This window comes from Poecilia formosa, unplaced genomic scaffold (genome assembly GCF_000485575.1).
Source record: "Poecilia formosa unplaced genomic scaffold, Poecilia_formosa-5.1.2 Scaffold732, whole genome shotgun sequence".
In the NCBI taxonomy this organism is placed as follows: Eukaryota; Metazoa; Chordata; class Actinopteri; order Cyprinodontiformes; family Poeciliidae; genus Poecilia; species Poecilia formosa.
Window position 1 is genome coordinate 1 of NW_006800671.1, and position 21746 is coordinate 21746.

A 21746-nucleotide genomic window follows, 5' to 3' on the forward strand; every position below is an offset into this window, starting at 1 on the left:
TCAGTCCATGGAATGGCTAATGCCCATATGCCAAAGGCAGCAAACTTGAAAAATGCAATGCAGAATACAAGTGTCATGAATTGGATTGAGGGGCGGTGAGGAAGATGTCGTGGGACCAGGTTGAGATGAAAAAAATTGATTTTAATGAAAAAGGTATCCAAAATGGTTCAAAACACAGGCAGCACAATTGAGCGGACAGTAAAGTTCTCATACTGGTAGCACTGGCTAACAAGGAACATGTGATACATGGACTGACTGGAACTACAACTTAGACAAGGACCTGATGACAAAGGAGCACAGGTGGGTTTAAATAAAGAGGGGATTATCAGGGAATGAGACACACCTGGGAACAATAAAGGTGAGGACAGGACAACATGGAGACTCACTAGAGGAAAAACCCAACACAAAAAAATAAAATCTAACTGTTAGCTCCATCTTGATTCCTGCATAACTTGTGCAATAACTATTCATTTATGTTGAAAATAAAATCATGGTCTTCTAAAAATAATGTCCTATGTAATATTTTAACTTAAAGTAATTTTGGCAAAAAAAATTCTGCCAAAAGATTGTGAGAAAAAAAAATCAAGTGAAGGATTGGTGACCTGTCCAGTGACCTGTCCACTGTGTCCCCTGCCTCTTGCTCTTGACCACTTGAGATGGGTACCAGGACCCTCTCAACCTGAAGTGTGATAGATAAAGTTTGGATGGATCCAGAGTGGGATTCTGTCTGCAGCTGGAGAGGAACTGCTTTAGAGCCTACCACAAGAAATGAAAACATCTGAAATAATTTAACAGGCATAAAAACTGATTAGTTGGAGGCCAGGTTTCACAGTTTTCTCTGCATTTATGTAATATAGTTGAAAGTTGAAATTGTTCATCTGAAATTGTTTGCCCCCGTTATCAGAAAGTTTTTGTTCAGTAATAAACCTGAAAATTTCAATTCCGATTTTTTTTTCTCTTTAAACTGTTTATTCACAATTTTTAATAGAAAGAAATGTTAAATAACTAGCAAATACTGAAAACTGAGGTTGTTCTGGAAAAAAAGAGCAAAAATTCAGACTCATTGCACATTTTGAGAATTTGATAACCATAAAATAAAAATACCAGGCGGCCCATTTACAATTACGGTCTTAAGAGGATTAAACTGAGTAAATCTAACCTAACTTGAGGTCTATTTTATAGAATAAGGATCCGTCTAATATTTCAACATGTGCTAATGTTAAAGCTGGAATTAAAAATGGCATAATTAAATTTCCAATAATGTCCACAGTTATGATCACTGAGAATGTTTTGAAGAAAATGTTAGGGTATTATAAATGTGAGAATGAAATTAGATTTTGGGATGTTTTAGTAGTTCACTCTTGTAGAACAGCTATAGCATGTTTCATAGATAAATCTATAAAAAAATTTACAGGGAATTTTTTCAGAGCGCTAGTCTGAAAAGAGATGGGGCAACTGGGATTAAATGGGGGAGATTCTCAAAGGTTGAAGATCTAGAATCTGGGTTTGGAAGGGTTGGTGATGGGTCATCCATCTCAGACTCTGCAGCAAAGGTTTACTGAGACTGGATCTTTACATCTACCAAATGTGAGGAATGGATTACAATAAAATAGATGTAGATTATTAGTGTAATAAGAATCACTTTGATGAAGCTACCAACTAAAGGGTTGGGGGAGCTTCAACAAAAATTACACCAAGTATTGATATATTTTGTTGAAGATTTCAAGTTGTAGTATATTTTTGGGAAAATATATAGCTCAATCTTACAGATCCCAGGTTCTCCCAGTGGACCACGTGTACCAACACAAAAAACAAAAATGAGTGTAGATGTCAGGATTTAATCAAATAGACTACTTATGCAAATTACAACATAAACTGCAGAACAGAGATGTAAAAGAAGAAAGAAAGAAAGAAAGAAAGAAAGAAAGAAAGAAAGAAAGAGAGAAAGAAAGGCAGAGACATACAAAGACGTCTTTGGAGAAATTGCAAAGAGCAAAATCTGATTTGCTACTCCTGTGTACAAAGTTTTATAGTAAAGGCATATTCTTGTCTTTAATATGTTCAAATAAGGCATACCTTTGCTCATCCAACCAGGAACTGTCTCAGACCCTCTTTAAGTTAGAAACTCTCTGCAATTTGCAAAATCAAAGGCCATTTGTCCCCTTTGTCTAAAAGTGAGAGCAGAGCTTCTCCTGAACTCCTGCTGTTTTATGGCTTTTCACAGATGTGTGAAAACTGGAACTTCTCCTGATTGTTTTCCCACACAGACAAAGGGTAGATCAAAAGATCTTAGTAAGCAATCTGCTGCAACTACAGGTAAAATAAAGGTCAATAGGCCACAATAACTTACCAATTTCAAAACTATAATTAGGATATTTCAATAAGGACATGTTAAGTTTTAAAACTAGCATATTCTAAATGTATTTTCTTAATTTACATGGCGAAATGGTATTGTAATGTGCCACTACCAATTATGTCTACTGTTCATGCAAGAGAGCCAGAAGGCACCTAACAAAGATGTCAAACTGAAATAAGTCCCCATCTTACAACCAATTGTCCATATAGAAAACTCCAAGATCAGTGTAACTGACCTTAAGATGAGTTGCGACTACACAAGTGGCAATAAATTTACTTTCAGGGTACCAATTATAGATTTGGCCTTGGCCAATAGCTGGCTATTGTACTGCAAAGACTTCTGTGTGGCACAAAAATGAGAGCATCATGCAGTTTTGCATGGAAGTAGCAAAAATAAGCTTAGCTTAGTTTGATAACTGACTTTTCAGAGTGGTAATTGAACCCAGACATTATACTCCAATGGAAAAAGCATCAAGTGAAGGCATTGCTTCATGTCTCAGTCCACGGAACGGTAATGCCCATATGCCAAAGGTGGCAAACTTGAAAAAGGCAATGCAGAGTACAAGTGTTATGAATTGGCTTGGGGTGCGGTGAGGAAGATGTCCTAGGACCAGGTTGAGATGAAAAAAGTTTATTTTAATGAAAAAGCTATCCACAATGGTTCCAAACCACAGGCAGCACAGTTGAGCGGATGATAAAGCTCTCCCACTGGTAGCACTGGCCAACATATGATACATGGACTGACTGGAACTACAACTTAGACAAGGACACAAAGAAAAAAGGTGGGTTTAAATAAAGAGAGGATAATCAGGGAATGAGAAACCTGGGAACAATCAAGGGGAGGACAGGACAACATGGAGACTCACTAGAGAAATAAACCCTATAAACACAAAAAAATAAAATACCAACAAAATGCACATCAGAAAAAAATTGAGTGCAGTTTTATTTGCAAGGTGCTCTGCTTACAGGCAGATTGCAATTGTCTCAAAGCTGTTTACAGATTACTGTAAGCATGATCCCATAAGGGGGAAAATAGTTTGAAGTACATTAAGACTGAATTAAATGTTTCAAGTGTCATAACATTCAAAAATTTTAATCAACTGTTTAGAACAGCAGCAAAGCAATTTACTTTGAGGGATTGTACTTTTTAGCGACCCATGTCTTACCATACCTGTTAGTAGTACTTTGAATGGGCCACATTGCTGAAACACCGACAACTACTTTGTATCATTTTGTTTCTGAACTCAGAAATGATACTATGCAAACAGAAACTAAATAAATGTTTTGGATTTCATTAATCAATTGTGAGAATGTTGTCTGAAATTTAAATTGAATGTCCTCATATGTGGAAATCATTTTTCTCTACATCATGTAAAACAAATTTTATATTTGGGCTGATTGGGACCTAATGATTGCAAAAATCAAAAGATTTAATAATACATAACTCAGGTCTTAGGAGGTTAAGGCTCTTAAGTAGACCTTTAAGCTGAAGATTTCCTGAAATTAACATTCATTCCTTTTCCAGTTAAGAGTGGAGCTGTAAGATTGAAGAGAGAATACCAGTTGGTGTGGCATGTTGTGTGTGAGGCTATTCCTCATAGAAGACTGGACTGCATTTAAGACTCCTGAGTCCTAGAGTCACCTTTCCCACGTGCTGTTCCTATAGGCGGAACCTGGGAAGGCTGATACGTACCGCGCCCCTGGTTTCAAAAACACGCTATCCGTTAACACCGCAAGGTGGAACTAGCATGCCCAGGAAGCAGAAGCGTTCTCCGTTGATTCTCTTTTGGTCTGGGTTGAGTGCCAATGGTCTGCTTGGTGGGGCACTGACTCACCTTTACCAAGCTAACCAACATGAACTGTGCACCAGCAGATCTCCACCATGCTGATACAGCTCCCCATGCAACAGTGCCACCAAGAGGAATTAACAAAAGCAGCAATAGCAAATTGTGACCACCCAGCCATCCTCCCAAGGAAGGAGAACCTGGACCAGCTGCAGCAAGCTGCTGTCTTCCAGGTCTCCAGGTACCTGCTGGGATTCATCACCCCAGTATGAGTAAAGAGTCATTCTAGTGCCATCATACACCGCAAGACCTCCAGAATGATCAGTATTATGTGACCCAAGAAAGATACATGACCACATTAACTTACCCAAAGCTGCCACCATGGGATGTGTACTCCATGATCAGCAGGCATCAGTTCAACAAAATGCACCCCATTCTGAGTTATGGTGCCGATTTTCTAGATGTTTCCAAGTTCATTCTAAGTCATCCAGTTCAACAACTGACCTCATTCTGATCGCAACAGTATATGGTTTGTTAAGGTTCGCAGCAAAAACAGTTGAACTACAAGCTAAAATTTGAAGCCCCACTATGCAATGCATTCTGGGAAATGCTTTAATGCTGTCAGACATTTTAAAGACCTTTTCTGATGTTTAGAATGGCATTTACAGACATTCTTGGCACATAGCAGAAGCTCAGAGATGAGATTTGAATCTTAGCTGTGATTTCTGTCTTAAAAACTGAGTTTGAAGACTAATCAAATCAAATAAAACATGGTTAAAAGAGTAGACACTTAAAACCAAAGTCCAGTCTTCAGAGCAGCAAATCCTTCATCCAACAGAGGCTCAGAAATGGAATTTTAAAAGTGAAGTATGATTTATTTCCAAAACAGAGTTCAAAAAGAAAGTAAAATGAAATAAAATCTGGCTAAGTTGAAGTAAGAGGTCACTGAGGTTAGGGTTAAAACCCAGTTCTAAATGAAATTCCTAGTCAGACTGACTATGCAGAAAAATGAATGGGAGTCTTTAGCTCAGACCACCAAACGTGGCGGGCACCTGCAGAGGGTTGGAGGGAGCATAGAAAACCAAGTCTAGTCAAAAGAGCACTTATAATGTTGGAGTTGTTTTGAGTGAGCAATTCTTCAAATGAATGGAGGTCAATGGCAGCTGTGTCAAGGGAAGGAGCCACACTGACCAAACTTGGAGGGTATGTGAGGCCCCTTCCACATATTCTCTGTGCCAAGATTGTCCCCCCTACCATTTTTTTGTTTATTTTGTGTGCTCTAATGTGCAAGTGGGTTTCATCCTATATCCCTAACCCTCCACTAGATGGCAGCATAGGACTGTCATTGAAAATGGAACTCTCCAAACAAGCCCAACCCAGATCAAAACATAATAAAATGAAACAGACTGACAAATATTAATAATTAAAAAACACATTTATTTTATAAGAAATTAGAAATTTTATTATATTACATCACTGTGCATGATATTAAGTATACAAGATATCAATGTATAAATATTGAATCATGTTATTGTAATACACTGCAAGACCAACAACAGCCCATCAATTTGTAGAAGTATTTTTAATTTCTGTTTTCATGTATTTGTATATATTTTCAAAGTGTATCGTTCCATGTTGTTTTATGATGCTATGAATGGGGCTGCCAGCATAGCATCCCTCCTTTCTCTCCTCCAGCATGCACATGGCACGCCTTCCAGGATGCATCTGTCTTTTTCTGTTTGTTTATAATCTTGAGATACAAAATACATATTACAAAAACAGCATAGAGTATGACATAATGACCGCCAGGGCGCAACAAACATTGAGGCAACAAACATTGAGGCAACAAACATTGAGGCAGTACAACAGCCTAGTATTACATAAATAAAGAGAACATAAAGTGCAAATTTTAATAGCTTCAGTATTGGTGGAATGTCCAATAGTTTTGATATACTGTTTGACCTCATTGCCAAAAATGTAAAGAAGTGTTGTTTATTAGTGTAACAGCATTTATGCATGTGCCATTTGGCTAAGTATATAATAAGATTAATAATATAAAAAAAAAATTTTATCTGTTTGAAACTCCATCCATCCATCCATTTTCTGTACACCCTTGTCACTTAGCAGTGTCGGGAGGTGCTGGTGCCTATCTCCAGCTCTGTTGGATAGTTAATGAAACAAAACCGTACATTTTCAAAACAAATGGAGAAATACGGTTCAATAGAAACAGAAATCACAATGAAAATACTTTTCCAAAATTTAACAGAGAAAAGGCCAAAATAAATCAAATATCTTCTGTGTTTCCTTCACAAAAGAGCACATAATATCTATGTTATTGTTAAAACATTGTAGAAAAACTTTGGATGGGTAAATTCTGTGAATAATTTTAAAAGACACTTCTTTTACTTTATTAGTTATCATATATTTGGTAAAGTCCTAATCCTTTTCCAGTTAAAGGTATGAATAAAGATGTTCCAATAAAATATCACATTTTTATTGGAAAAAATGTCATTCTCATTGTTTTTCTGTAACAATGAGCATTTATTTTTTTATATGTTTGATGCTTTTACAGGTTGAACAGAAACAGATTTGGAAAAATTTCAAGTTTGGTTGGAGAAAAATTAAACAGTCTTGGATTCTGTCCTATTAAACTTTTAAATAAAATAACTACTCCAGCATGTTGGGAACCAGGGTTTTTTGTTTCTTTGTGTCGGGGGGAGGTCTGTCTGCCTGCTGCTTCCCCTTTTCAGCCACTAGAGGGCGACTGGAGGCTGCACCTGTGGAAAGCGTGCCTGCTGACTCAGCCAGTGCACCTGTGATCTATCAGGTAATCATCCTGGAGTATATGAGGAGCTGACTGCCAACACCTTGACACCAGTTGGCTCGCTCCTCCTTGCCTGTACTTACCTGTCCGCCCTCCACCACATGTGGCCTCCTCATCTCCAACAAAGAACCCGTTCTATCAAGAACTCACTGGAACCTGAATCACTTCAAGAATGCCCACAAAGAGACCCAACCATGGAGCCCACAGTATATCCTCTTTGGTTAAAGTCTGTTTCTAAAACAAGTAAGATCTATCTGATTGTTTCAAAGATTCCATTTTTCCAAGAACTTCGAACTCACCATTTTCCTCTCACTACTCTTCAGAAAACAGACACCCTAGTAGCCCCTCCCAAGGACCAGAGTCAGATTCTCACATTCTCATCATTGTTGAAATAAACTTTATTTGTCTGATTATTTGTTCTCCTGGTGGTGTTCTGTGTGTGGGAAAAGAAACTGGAACCCAACATGACATTTACAATATCTTGCAAAAGGAATCTGACCTTTTAATATGTTCCATTTTCTCAGCTCTAATCCACAAACCTCAGTGTGTTTAATTTGAGCCATCTTTATGCAACAGGAAGGAATGCTAAAGTTGAAAATAGCCGTAACAGTGATCCAGATTCCACCCGACATGGCAATGGACAATAAAAGGAACAGCAAGCAGCCCCAAAGAATAATTTTTTTGGGTTGAACTCACAAAAAATGGAAGGGTTAGTTAGGGGTTAGGGTTCTTGTCCAGTTGTGTTGTCGTCTAACTCGGACTAGGACATCACAAGCTTGAATTTACCAAAACTACTAACTATTATCAAGGCTCTCTATATTTTTAAGGCAATATTCAGCAAATTTGAAGAGTGTCTGTTATCTTCTCTGGCTCATGGCTTCTTCTTTTCTTTTTATGGCACTTTTCAAAAGAACTTAAAGTGTAAAATACCGTAACAATCTGGTCTGGAGTCTGAACTGAAGCTAATGCCGTTCACTAACGGATGTTGCATCATATCTGAAAATGGATTTGATAATGAGAGCTTTCATGTTTTAGTTAAAAAACTGAAAACAGATCATATTCGGAGAGATGTAAAACTGAAGATACCTGGTATATTTAGTGTTAAGGACAAATATTGTTTTTGTGGTAGAATCTCTGTCACTAAAGTGTAAATGTTTGATATGCTGAGGAATGAGTACCTTATTTGTTAAACAACATTAAAACAAGTTCCACTATTAGGATTTTATTTTATTCTTTGCCATTTTAACAAAAATAATAAAAGATTATTAAGGCACCTAAAAAGGCATACTTTATTAGCCTAAAGTATACACTGAGATGTAATTTAAAACATACTGAAATTAATAATTTAAAGTAGCATTAAGTGAATTTTAAAAAAATTCTATTTTGAGCATATATTTTAAAATATACAAAAAATATATTTTAAATTATACACTTGAGCAAGTGTACATTTACACTTGGGCAAATACATATTTTGTTCACTTAAAGTATACTTTTAATATATTTAATAAAAGTTTATTTTCATACAATTATATTTGTGTGTTTAAAATTCTAATTTCGAAATTGGTACAAACATACTTTTAGCATACTTCATATATATTTATACTTAGATCTTTCTCGTGCTGATTGTAAGGATGAAGCTGGCAAAATGGCGCCGAGTCAGTGGACCAATCACCGCTGCTGTAGTTCTACAGCACAACAAGCCAATCTGTGATTGGCTCGTGTAGCCACACTGCAGTCCTTTCAGACTCCAACAAGACTATTTACAAAATATACATTCTATACAGTATTTACAGAATTAAGTTACAGTCTTTGTTTACAAACAACATGAAGAATTTTAAAAAATAACACCAAAATAAACCGAGGTGGTGGGTTTGACCTTTAACCCTTCAGGCATGAGATAACTTTTTAACACACAAAGGTGCCTTTTAAGTTGCATATTACCTTTCACATGTATTTTAAAGCATGAAGTACCTTTTACTTTACATCATGAATTATTGTACAGGTTCACCATGAACTGGATATGTTAGTAGAATTCAATTTTAATACAGCTTATCACATAAGCTGTGGTGGTGGTGGTGGTTGAGATAACTTGTTTATTTTAAGATGTGAGTGGTTTTAAGCTAGTATTTTTTCATAGACTAAAATAAAACATTTGTGCAATAAATAAAATTATTGAATTGGGTGAAATTGCCTCAAGCCTCATCTGTAGTGGGTCTGTGTGCCTTTAAAGCAACTGTTCAAATAGGGTTATTGCAATAAGTTTTACTTATATTAAAATAGTGGTCTTAAATTCTAGTTCCTCAATTTTAATCACACTGGTTCTACCACACTTATTTGCTATGTAACAGCTCAGAAATGCTGAAAAACAGTTCTGGTGGTTTGAAACTAGAACCATCTTGTGTTTCATGAGAGGTGCACCTTTCAGGAGACTTGGGTTGCTTTCTGTGTGTGCTTTGCTTTTTTTTTCAGCTTCCATGAGAGGGAGTGCAAGAGCCGCTTTGGAGGTTGGACCAGCTGTGTTTCTCACACACCTGTGCTGCATCAAGCCTCAACATCTCCTCTAAACTGAGGTTTAGAGGAGATGGTTGCCAGTTATTTGGTGCCCGACTGTTGTTCCTTTGTGGTACCCCAAGGCCATTGTGTTTAATACTTTGCATTTTCTAAGACCTACCTGGCTAATCAGTTTGCAGTCTCCTTTAGAGGTCCCTCTGATGAATTCCTGGAAGCCATTCATCAACTCCTGGCTCAAGTTCCATGACTGGCAAGCATTTCACTCCTTTTCCTTCCTCCAAGTTCTGCGAGCAAACCTCTCTGTCCTCCAACATCTCCACCCTCACGCGGCTTCACTCTGGTCAAACAATAACAATTTTGGTTCAGATCTTCCAAGGACTCCCACACAGATTCTGCTGAAATCTCCCTCATCTCTATCTTCCACAGATCCCTTCATCCTCATCAGTAAGAGGTTTTTCTCCTGGACATTAATTTCACACTATTGCTTTTCTCATCGCTCTCCATACCCTAGCATTACTGATCCTTCTGCCTCTCAGATTGCCTGGACAAAGACGCATTCTCATTTATTGTATTGTCAAACTTTATTATCTTTTTCATATGACTCCGTGAGAGTGTTCTGCATGTGGGTAAAGCACTTAACTGGAATCATGACATCACCTGAAAGGGCAAAAACGGCTTTATCTCAGCGAAAGAAGTGAAAAATGGAAAATCTGAAGAGTCGCAGAACTGCATTTTATATTCAACCTTTTCTGCTGGGTTAGGACACTTTGGGGAGAGCTATGCTGTTTGTTTCTTAATGTTCAAGTTTATTATTTGTGTAAGCTTAAAAACAAATGTTTTCTAGTTTATACATCAAAATTGCTGGAACTGTAACAGCCTGTCTAAATATAGTTATGAGAGAGATGAAAAAAAGTTTAATCTTTCTGAGAGAAGCATAAAAATGGACACTGAAGAAACATATGCTGGTCTTGAATCTTAAAGTTTATTTACTGGTTTAATATTTTAAATATAAATATTACACATAATTATGAATTTGTTAGGTTATACATTGAAATACATCATTTCATTCATTTCAAATATGATTCATAACTACTTTTCATAAAAATATTTTTAATTTCAAAGCATTGAAAACATCAAAAACGAAAATGAAACTTAGTTCCCGACTGATGAACCTTATTTGCTGTCTAACACTTCAGATTAGACAGCAATCTGAAGTGCTGTCTAATCTGTACTACATCTTCTCTGCCTGACAGAGCAGATGTTAGGCATCTCCTGAACAGATTGCATGGGGTCAAAAACCAGACAGAAAAAGGAATCCTTCTCAGTTTTATGTCTGACAGGGTAAGTGGCGGTTTCTGATAGGCGATATGAGCCAATAGCTTCCATTCCCCATCCAACAACTCCTGCCCCCCTAGAACTCCCCCTTCTCTCCCTTGGCTGTCAAATAGTGGTCGACCAAACACTCAGATTTTTATATTAAAAACAGTCTGTTTCACTCTCAGCAGCGTACCGCATGTTCGTGGGTAAATCTCTCCTTCTCAGTGTCTGACAGGCAGGTAGAGGTGGGTCAGGTAAATTAGAGTTTGGAGATTATTTTGTGAAAGTAAAACAAATATTTCAGTGCTAAGCCCTTAAATATTACAATTTAATAAATTGTTACTATTGAGTACAGTCTGAGACTACTGTAATTTACAGTAGTACAGTCAGCGAGTAGTCGTTAACTCTAGGGTTAAAGACTACGGACGGACACAGTGGCTTTCAGCTCTCTAGGCAACTGGAAAAGTTGTACATATGTACGAGTGGGTTTTCTGAAAATTTGCTGGAACTTTAACAGCTTAATTTAATGTTATTACTAACTTTTTAAAAATCATTTACTTTTATATATTTAACCATTAATTATTGATTTGTCAATTTCCATGGCGGGGCACAAGGACGCAACGGGTCCTTGTGCCCATTGAGAGTTGAAAGAGTGGCTTTCAACTCTCAACTTGTCCAGACAAGTTCAACATAATTGTCGAGCGGTTTTGCTAGAGATGGGAGATCAATGTTATATTGAAGTGATGAGTGATTTCCACCAGACTCACAGTGTTTTGAATGTTAATGCTCATGGAAAAAAGGAGGTTGGGGAACTTTGCAGATGACGGTGAGTGGACCACCCCTCCCGATCCTTCTCCTGCTCCTATCTTCCTACTATTCACAAACACTGAATGAAGAGCAGCTAATTGAAATCTCCAGCTCCCGATAAGTCCAGCCATTAAGATTGCCATCATTCTGCCCACCATAGAGGCCTTTTTTCTGTCTTTTTTTCTCCCCAGATCACACCAGTTTTATCTCTTTTGACTGTTTGTTTATAAATGCCCTAAGAACAGCTGTACTACTAATTTCAGTTTACTGTACAATGACAACAAATCAAGTCTATCAAATCTATCTACCGTATTTTATGGACTATAAGCCGCTACTTTTTTCCTAAGCTTTGAACTATGCAGTTTATAGTCCGGTGCGGCTTATATGTGGATTTTTCTTCAACAACCAGGGGGCTCTTTAGCAGGAAGTGAATCATTGGAAGTCAAAATTGTAAATAAAAGAAGAAAGCGCCCATTAAAACGGAATTAGGTTTTAATAGGGAATTGAAATTTGAGAATGTTGCTGAATAGCACTGAGGGGGAAAAAGAAGATTTTTAATTTTCTAAATACTGGGATCATTATGAGAATTTGAGGCATAGATATTAGGATCCAATAGATGGCAGTAGTGCAACAATAATGTATGCAAGCTGCTGTTGAAATCTAAAGAAGCAGCAGCAGAAGAAGCAGAAGAAGAAGAAGAAAGCGCCCATTTTCATTTAGCGCATGCTAGTAGCAGACACGAAGGATCAGCACTCTGACTGTTACAGTTACCGTTCGGAAACTACCGTAATCAGTTCAGTTAAATCTAAACTTGGCAACTTTTTCTTTTTCAACCGTAATAAATGTGATATTCAATTGACCAGTTATGACTCAAATGTTGGGTGTCCGCCCCCCTCTGCTGCTGCGTGCTGCATCGTTGTGGAAAACCTATAGTGTCATTCGGTAAATTATGACACTTTTAATACAAAGTTGACATTATTCAAAATGTCTTTGTCATGACAACTTGACATTAACCAAAAAATCATTACTGTTTAAACTTTACCTTTAATAACATAAAGTTACCTAATTTTTAAAGTGCAATCACTAATACTTTTATAACAAATTTATATCAGTAATGATTTCTTGGTTAATGTCAAGTTGTCATAACAAAGACATTTTGAATAATGTCAACTTTGTATTAAAAGTGTCATAATTTACCGAATGACGCTTTATGACAACAGTCATAAAGATTCATGAAGGCTTATTTATGTTCCTGACAGGTGTTATGTCATGTTTATGACAGTGTCATGACAGTCTTATTCACCCCCCTTCAAATAAAGTGTTACCGAATGAAGAAATCCTACAACTGCTAAAATCTGAAACTGCTCCGTTTTTGTTTACTTTTTGTGAAGAAGGGAATTGCGTTGGTCTTCTTCAGAGGTTTTGTGTCGATTTCTTTAGTAGATCTTGGTGCAGCGTCCCCACAGGCAACGGGTGAATAGGTTTTTCAGTTAGTTTTAGTCATTTGATATAGTGAGGTGTGAATGCAGACTAGAGTTCTGAAAATGTAACAAATGTTGCAATTTTAGTCCCCAATCGAACCGAGTCTACCGGACTATCTGGTCTGAATGCATCCTAACATTCCTCAAAATAACTAACTTCTCATTCTTTTATCCAGTAATTTGTCTCGCACAATTGAAAATAAACAAGCACTATATCCACTGTTTCTTTTAGGCTTTCTTTAGGTTTTATCTCAGGAAGGTTTATAATGATTGTAAACAAATATATATTCTGTATATGTAGGAAGACTAAATGGGGATTCAGGGTTGTATTTGGGAAGGCATTGGTGCAATGACTGTTTACCACCAGTCAACATAGAAGTAATGGTCTTGTTTTCCTGCAGTGGTCATCTCCTCATTGGCCCCTCACTTACTTCTTATTAAGGAAAAAAAAATTGGCTTTGGGTACAGCTTTTTGCTTTGAGTGTGTTTATAGGACAGGTTGCATTCCGTAGATGTCAAAACTTCCCAGGTACTCCAAAGCTGCCTTGTAGCACATGTGGTACTGCTCCTACAGACAAAAATGAAGAGATCAACAAAAGCAAAGAAATTATTAGGGCAATAAATAAAGGGTAAAATTAATTCACTGGCATTGAAATGTATACACAGAGATGCAGAAAATTTTGAAGTATTTTGGTGAGCTAAATAGAAACCGAGCAACTGTGCTTGTAAAAATAAATTCTATTTTACAACAGATATCCACAGAACATATTTCAGTTTTCCCAAACTTGTAAGATGGCTAATAAGGAGGTTTATATCAGTTGTTTACTCATAATCTTATGGTCATGGAAGCAAACCAAAGATTAAGACACTTTGCTTGGGGCTGGTCGAGAACCAGCTTCTCTACTATTTTAAAAATCAACTCTGACCAATCCAGAATCCAGACTTGAATCTGACTGAATATCTCTGCAAAGATCTGAAAATGGCTGACAGATGTCTCCATCCAATCTGATGGCGCTAGAGAAGAACTGAACAGAAGAATGGGCCACACTGCCTAAATATAGGTGAGCTAAGCTTGTGGCATCATATTCAAAAATATTTCAACCTGGAATTGCTGCCAAATTGTGTGAATACTTACATAAATGTGATTTCTTGTTTCTTTTTCAATAAATTTGCAAAAAAATAGCATTGTTTTCCCCACATTGCTATGATGATTACTATATCTGTGTAAAATTTTGAGGAAAGAGATTATTTCATACAATTTGGGATAAATTGTATTAAATTATTCATGTTTCAAGATGCCTCATGAAAAAATTTGAAAAAATTGAAGTGCTGTGGATACTTTCCAGATGCACTGTATTTTGCCCCACATTCCATTACCTTTCAAGTAATGGAAGTTATCTTAGTTTCCTTATAAATGATAATACCACAACATATGTACTATTGTTGACATGTCACCAGGACATTAACAAAGCAATACCTTTGTCTGAACCATGGCTGGCCTTTGAGTTTGGAGAATCTTGACTGTCTGAAAGATATCAACCACGCCTTCGTACCTCATCCTCTCCAACACGATACTCAAAGTGATGAATACTCCAGTCCGTCCGACCCCGGCGCTGATGGACATACATTATATATTACTAAGATCATCACAGTGGTAATAGTGAGGATACACCCACCTGGTAAATGTTGCTTGTGAAACATTATTGAAAGCCAGCAAATATGTTGGTATTGAGCAAGTCAAGAAAAAAAAAAAATCAGAACTTAGTTATCTGATGAAGACTTGAAGCTTTGTGTTATAATGTTGGTTTGTGTTATAATGTTGGGGCTTGTCATGTCGACAAGCCCCAAGACAAAGGGGCAAAAAGAGCTCTAATATATTAGAGAATTTTGGTCTAACACAACATGTCAAATAAGCAACACATACTCGATTTTACACAGAGGTGTGGTGAGGAGTGGAAGAAAAAAAAAATCAGCAAACTTGGCTGTACAATAATCAAAGCTGGTTTGTTAGGCCTCCAGCATCATAGCACAGTTAAAAATGACAGTTTTCCCATCAGACAGTCTCTGCTACAGCCAGCAGTCAACCTATACACTGGTTATCCCCACCTTCTCAATTTATCCCCAGCCAATCAAACTCCAGCCAGCTAAGGAGCAGGCCTGCCTCAAAACCAGCCCCTATAAAAGAGCTGGGTTTGAGGCGGGCCTGCTCCTTAGCAGGGTTCCTGCTAAAAGGACACACCCACAAGGTAACAAACATTTCACAGACAAAGGACACACACCAGAATTGCAACATTACAGAAAATCATCTTCTTAACACTTGAGGTCACACACTGGACCTGGTTATCGATAAGGGTGTAAATATTTCCATTGTGTCTGTAACTGATGTTACCCTGTTGGATCACTTCTTGTTATCTTTGAAAGTTCTTTATCTGATAACCCACTTGGACAAACAGCTACTGTCACAAAATGTTCTTTCACAGAAAACACAGCAGAAACATTTAATCAAATCTACTCTTCTTCCTCACCCTTAAGCTGTAATGATGTAGGGTAGGGTGCGGGTTGGAGTACCCCCAATGTTTTAAAAGGAGTGCGGGTTGGAGTCCCCTTTGAAATGCCTTGCTGCTGAAATGTGCTATACAAATAAAATTTGATTGATTGATTGTTAGTCTGCCATAATAACAGTTTGCTTGTTGGAAGACAGCTCTACTTCTGCAAGGGAACAGTGACGGTGACACCGGCTGCGGACCCATGTTGTTTTGAACTATGAGAACAACAAAGAACACATTTTACACTTTACCTGCAATGTACAGTGATTGGTCCATCCTGTCCAAACTGTTCTTTAGTTTTATGGACTTGACCAATAAAGTTGATGAAGTCTTCTCCAGTTTTGGGCACTCCTTGCTCTGGCCAGTGAGTGTACTGAAACTGCCTGATGGTCCTTGACTGACCATCCTAATGGAGGCACAGGAAAATGAAAATCCATACAGAAAACAGCTGTACTTTAAGTGACATTAGTACTGTTAGTGTTAACTTAACATATTCATCACTGTCATTGGTTGTGGAACATTCTTAAATATCTAACAGTTTGCAAATTACAGAATGATGTTTTATGCAGATAAAAAAGTGGAATAAATCTTTCTTAAATGATAAACACATTATATGTGAGATCTCTCACCCAGATATCTCACACATGTGTCATGTGTGAGGTGGGTACTTGCTCCATTTTGAAAAAGCTACATTAGGAGTGCTACAAAAATCAGTTTTAGGACCACTTTTATTTAGAATTAATATTTAAAACGTGTACTGAAAAAAAATTAATGATAATACTGAGGATGACAACACTGACTATCATATGAGAAAATTGCTTTAGAGTTAACCATAAAATTAATATCAATCATTCCACAGTTCCTAAACACAGGGAATTACTATGTTTGTGTTAAAAACATAGTTGAAACAAATGTTAAAATAATGTCACACTTATAAATGTGTTTTACATTCTTAAGAATGTGAACCACTTAAAATTCTTGGGTGAATTTTAAACTCATGTCAAAATGCAAAGAAATGAATTGGATATTGGTCAAACTGTACTTTAGAAATTATAATTATTGAATTATAAACCAAACTACATGGTTCTGATTTCTGTGACTTTCCACTGTTGCTTCATCAAAGAAAAAAAAATTATCGGTGAGGGCTTACTCTGGCGTCTGTGACTTTAAATTCTCTCAGTATGTACTGAGGCATGTTGTACTGAGCCACTGGATCAACAACCAAGTACTGGTATCGAGTAGAACGCGCCACTGGCCAGTACTGATGGCACTTTTCCTACACAATCAAAAGGAAAAATACAGAAATTAGTAATAATGAGAGGAGTAAGAAACCCTCACATTACAGAAGTTAATGTGGCCATTTTGTTTTCCCTGGGTACTACTGATGATTTTACCCTGTGAATTAGCACCTTGAAAGTGTAGTATTTCTAGATCTAGACCTTTTGTCACTTTGGAATCATGCAAGGGTACAATGTTTCTCCCTTCTACCTTATGGACATGATAGTTGTGATTTACCTGTCCCATCTCGCGCAGTTTGGTTAACATGATTACAATTGTGGAGTTGTGTTCCCACAACATTCTCCACAAGTCCTCAGTAGTTTGTGCCAGTGGTCCCTGAGCGGCAATGTATGCTTTTTGGTGCCTGCACAGATTTAAAAAACAGAGAGATTTTATTTTTCTTTGGTTGCTTCTAACTGGGATCAGCTGCACCACTGATGTGATCTATACAGCAAACAAACCAGTTTAAATTGTATTTTTACATTTGCTTTAGTCTGGATGTACCTTTATGCAGTTAGTTTGTTACTCTTCCTGTCAGTTCAACCTGTAGGTGACTGAAATACTGAAAGGACTAAGTCTGTTTTATTAATGTTATACTAATATTATTTGGTCACAGACTTCAGACTACAAATCCAGATCTGATTGTTGGTTCTTTAGCTCAGTTTTGTCAGACCTCTGCTATTAATCTTGGTTTCACTTTTGATAGCTCTTTAAAGCTAGATAAACAAATTAGCTTTGTCGTTAAATAAATTTTTTATCACCTGCGGATTTTAGCAAAAGTTAAATCTTATTTTTGTTTTAAGGACTTTGAAGGACTTATCCATGCCTTCATTACAACTCGTTTGGATTATTGCAATTCATTATGTAGAGGCATGGCTAAATCACAGATGCAGCTACTTCAAATGATCCAGAACGCAGCAGCACGGCTTCTTACAGGAACCAGGAAGCTTGACCATATAAGGCCTACACTGGCCTCTTTACACTGGCTGTCCGTCTTTTATCGAATAGCAAACAAACAAAGGCTAACAGAAATAACGCATGGCAGGCTGGAGACGTCAGCTGCGGCCTACAGCGACTGGACGTGCGCGCACCGCGTCAAGACGTCAAGACCACCAGTGGTGGTGGAGCAAGCGGAAGGGAGTGGAAGGGCGGATCTCCCTGACATGTCGAAATCCAGCCTATTTACAGGCGGACCAACACCGCCACAAATTAACGTAATCGAATTAATTACCAAAAATAAGAAATTATCTAAACTCCAAAATATTTTAACAAAAGGTCATTCAACTAAAGTCTATAAAAAAAACAAAGAATACATAGAAAAAAATTATCATAATGTGCCCGAAGCACATAACACATTTTTATGTGCAAACAAGTTTTGGCCACTTGTTTGCTGTCTTTTGCTATTTTTAATAAGTGCTCAGAATTTATGTTGAAATTCTTCCCTTTCTGTACAGTAGTTCATTCTTCTGACTTCGTGTGAACCTTCTGGCTTTGATTGCCAGCAGGTGTGTGTAGCATTACACTGGAATTTAAACAATGTGGGACAATACATTTATTTTCTGTTTCTTTTAAAGCAGTTAGCAAGAGATGTTAATTGAATGTTGAATTACGGTTAAAAAGGTTGATTTTTGGTTAAAGTCAATAAGTGATGGTGGATCAACCATCAAACAATCATCCCATTCTAGCCAATTAACCAAAGTTAAAAAATGTCATTGAATCCATGTTGGGTAACACTTTATTTGAAGGGGTGTGCATAAAACTGACATGACACTGTCATAAACATGACATAACAGCTGTCATGAGCATCAAGAACTCTTTATTAATGTTTATGACAGTTGTCATGAAGTGTCATTCAGTTAATAATGACACTTTTAATGCAAAGTTGCTCTAAAAGTTGCACTGAGAGTCCACTAAAAGTGCCAACTTTGCATTATTTTGTAAATAATGACAATTTAATGCAAAGTTGGCATTTTTAGTGGACTTTCAATGCAACTTCAAGTTTTAGGCATTCCCCTGCTTCAGCACACAAGATTTAAATTGGTGGCTGATTAACAGGGTTTTGCTGAATTGCAATCATCTGAATGATGTGTGTTGAAGTAGGGGAACATCTAAAACATTCAGGTCAGTGTGCCTTAAGGACCAGGATTGGGAAACACTGGTAATCAAGATCAATCAAGAAGGGGGCGGGAGATCGACAGATGGATTGGAGCAGCATCTGCAGTGAAGTGGATGCTGTACCAGTCCGTTGTGGTGAAGAGAGAGCTGAGTCTAAAAGTGAAGCTCTCGATTTACCGGTCGATCTACGTTCCTACCCTCAGAGAGGGTGGCTTGAGGTGGCTCGGGCATCTGGTCAGGATGCCACCTGGACGCCTCCCTGGTGAGGTGTTCCGAGCACATCCCACCAGGAGGAGGCCCCGAGGAAGACCCAGGATACGCTGGAGGGACTATGTTTCTCGGCTGGGTTAGCTGGAACAAGTGGCTGGGGAGAGGGAAGTCTAGGCCTCCCTTCTGAAGCCGCGACCCGACCCCAGATAAGCAGAAGACGATGGATGGATGGATGGATGGTAATCAATGCTGAAACAATATATGCAATTTGTTGCATCCATTCCGCCTCTCATTCTCCTCTTTGATCTCTGACTGAGAGAATTTTATTATTGGGCAGGTGTTTATCATGTTTTACATTAAGCGCCATATGTTGAGGACAATGGGTTGTGATTCCTTTGTGTACATTTTCTTACTCATCTGTAAATATCATTACTGACTGTATATAATGTGTTGACACAAAAACATCTACAAGTCACAAGCAGTGGTGCGGTCCACCTCACCCCTTTTGCATGAGTGGGTTAGGGTTAGGACAGTTGCCCCTTTTCAACTGTCCACCAGAATTTAATTCTACTCTGAGCACTTTTTCAGTAACTTTGGCAATATTACTTTTATCTTAACTGTGTTTATTGAAAAATAGCTGCATTGTTTTGCACCTATACTGCAGCTTGTGATTATACTGTATATGTCAACATTAATATTCATGAACAGTAGCACCTGCAGATGTACAGCTGTACGCACTGTGCATACCTTGAGATTTTTCTTTAAGTAAGAAAAAAAATTACTAGATTTTTTTATTATCTAACCCTGTTTACCGTTAACAAATTGTGGAGACAAAAATTGTATTTTGTGTCAAAACATCCTGTTGGTAGCCCACATATGTCTGTGTAGGGTGCCACATGTATGTCCTAAATGTTAATGTTATTGGCCAGCTCACTTTTGCTTATTGGTGGTTTGGCGCTCTTTCTGTACTCTAAATGTGACAACTGAAGATCACTAAAAATTAATTAGTAGAGTTTTAATCCTCCCGTAGTTCCAAGAGGAGTCAAATGAACGCCACTTGAGCTTTTTACTGTGTGCGTGGTTCTGAGTCACCAGTCTTAACAGTAATTGTTTTGGTTGGCTGACCATGACATCTTCCGCGTTCTTCCTGAGTGTTGCAAGACTGCAGGAGGGTTAAACAGTTAAATCTAGTCGAAATTTTGCCAAAAATAGTAGAAATTAAACAAATATTGTTGTTTCCCCTCCTCCTCCTCCGGAAGTCTGACACACCACCTGAACCTGGGAATCTCCATCCTCCACCTGTGGATCACACGGATAGGCTTTACTTTCCTGTCTTTATTAGTTAGTATAATTTGTAAGAAAAAAAAACACGGATTAGATCTACTGTTTTTTGTGGAGTATGTCTGAGTATTTGTGTGGTGTATGTGTGCGCTGTTTTGTTGCGACATACACACAATGCACATATGGTGTTGGGAATGTGGTTGTGCAAGGTATTGTGCGTACCCTCCGATAATATTCTGCAGGCCCCTCTGTTCATGAATATTCATTAGTGTCTCCTTATTAATGTAACTGCAAGCATACATGTGGAACTATATGGTTTCGGTGTCTGATTTCAGACCTACAACTAGGTCTGAGAGCTAAATAACATGATTTAATTTTTCAATGTGTTTCAAAACTTTTCAAATGTTTCTTATTGTCTTTGTAACAGGGTCAAACTGGCACCTTCATCCAGGGCCGTGCAGAGACCACTAAAAGTGCAGGTGCTCAAAAAAAAAAATGGCACATCTAACTGCATTGTAGGACAGAATATTAACAAAGCCACACAGCTTTCAGAGTTTAATAAACAATGATAAATTACAAAATTGTGAGATATACAATCAAAGCTAAGGAAAATCTCTACATATACTGCTCAAAAAAATAAAGGGAACATTTCACTTTAATTTTGTGTGTGGCTCCAAATCCAGGCCTCCATTGGTTAATAAATTTGTTTTCCATTGATGATTTTTGTGTGATTTTGTTGTCAGCACATTCAACTTTGTACAGAACAAAGTATTCAATGAGAATATTTCATTCATTCAGATCTAGGATGTGTTATTTGAGTGTTCCCTTTATTTTTTTGAGCAGTGTAGAACATACAACTATGCATATGTAAGATATTTTATTAGTAATTTCTTTCTGCAGGTCTATTTTGTTATAGGAAAGTATTGCAATATTCAAACCAGCAATTTAGCACGATATGTAAATCAGAGCTGGTGGTTTAGCTCTGATTTACATTAGAGATGTGCCGATCAGGTTTTTTCCTCCCGATACCGATACCGATCACCCATGAGGGCCGATCACCAATACCGATCACATAATTATTATTTTTTATTTTTTTTTATCATAAACCCTACCGGTTACATTATGTGGAAAAAGGAACCATGAATTCACCTTAATTTAGACAAAAACTTGTTTTAAAATACTTTTTTCAAGAAGAAAACTAAACAAAACAGGCATTGTGCAAATTGTACTGCTATTG

The 21746-nt window shown here is 37.5% G+C and overlaps 1 protein-coding gene across 3 annotated transcripts in view; it reads right to left on the reverse strand.

The window, feature by feature from the left end:
- Positions 1-12952: 12952 nt before the first annotated feature.
- The window catches only part of LOC103131243 (receptor-type tyrosine-protein phosphatase F-like), a 103796-nt gene continuing 95002 nt past the window's right edge, over positions 12953-21746 (reverse strand). For all 3 annotated transcript variants that reach the window (XM_016666509.1, XM_016666510.1, XM_016666508.1), the window contains 5 exons: positions 17141-17267; positions 16776-16901; positions 15877-16031; positions 14557-14692; positions 12953-13647 (listed from right to left, as the gene is read on the reverse strand). In XM_016666509.1, the coding sequence (XP_016521995.1) occupies positions 13567-13647; positions 14557-14692; positions 15877-16031; positions 16776-16901; positions 17141-17267 (625 nt within the window). In that variant the 3' untranslated portion in view covers positions 12953-13566. The remainder of the gene's footprint in view (positions 13648-14556; positions 14693-15876; positions 16032-16775; positions 16902-17140; positions 17268-21746) is intronic.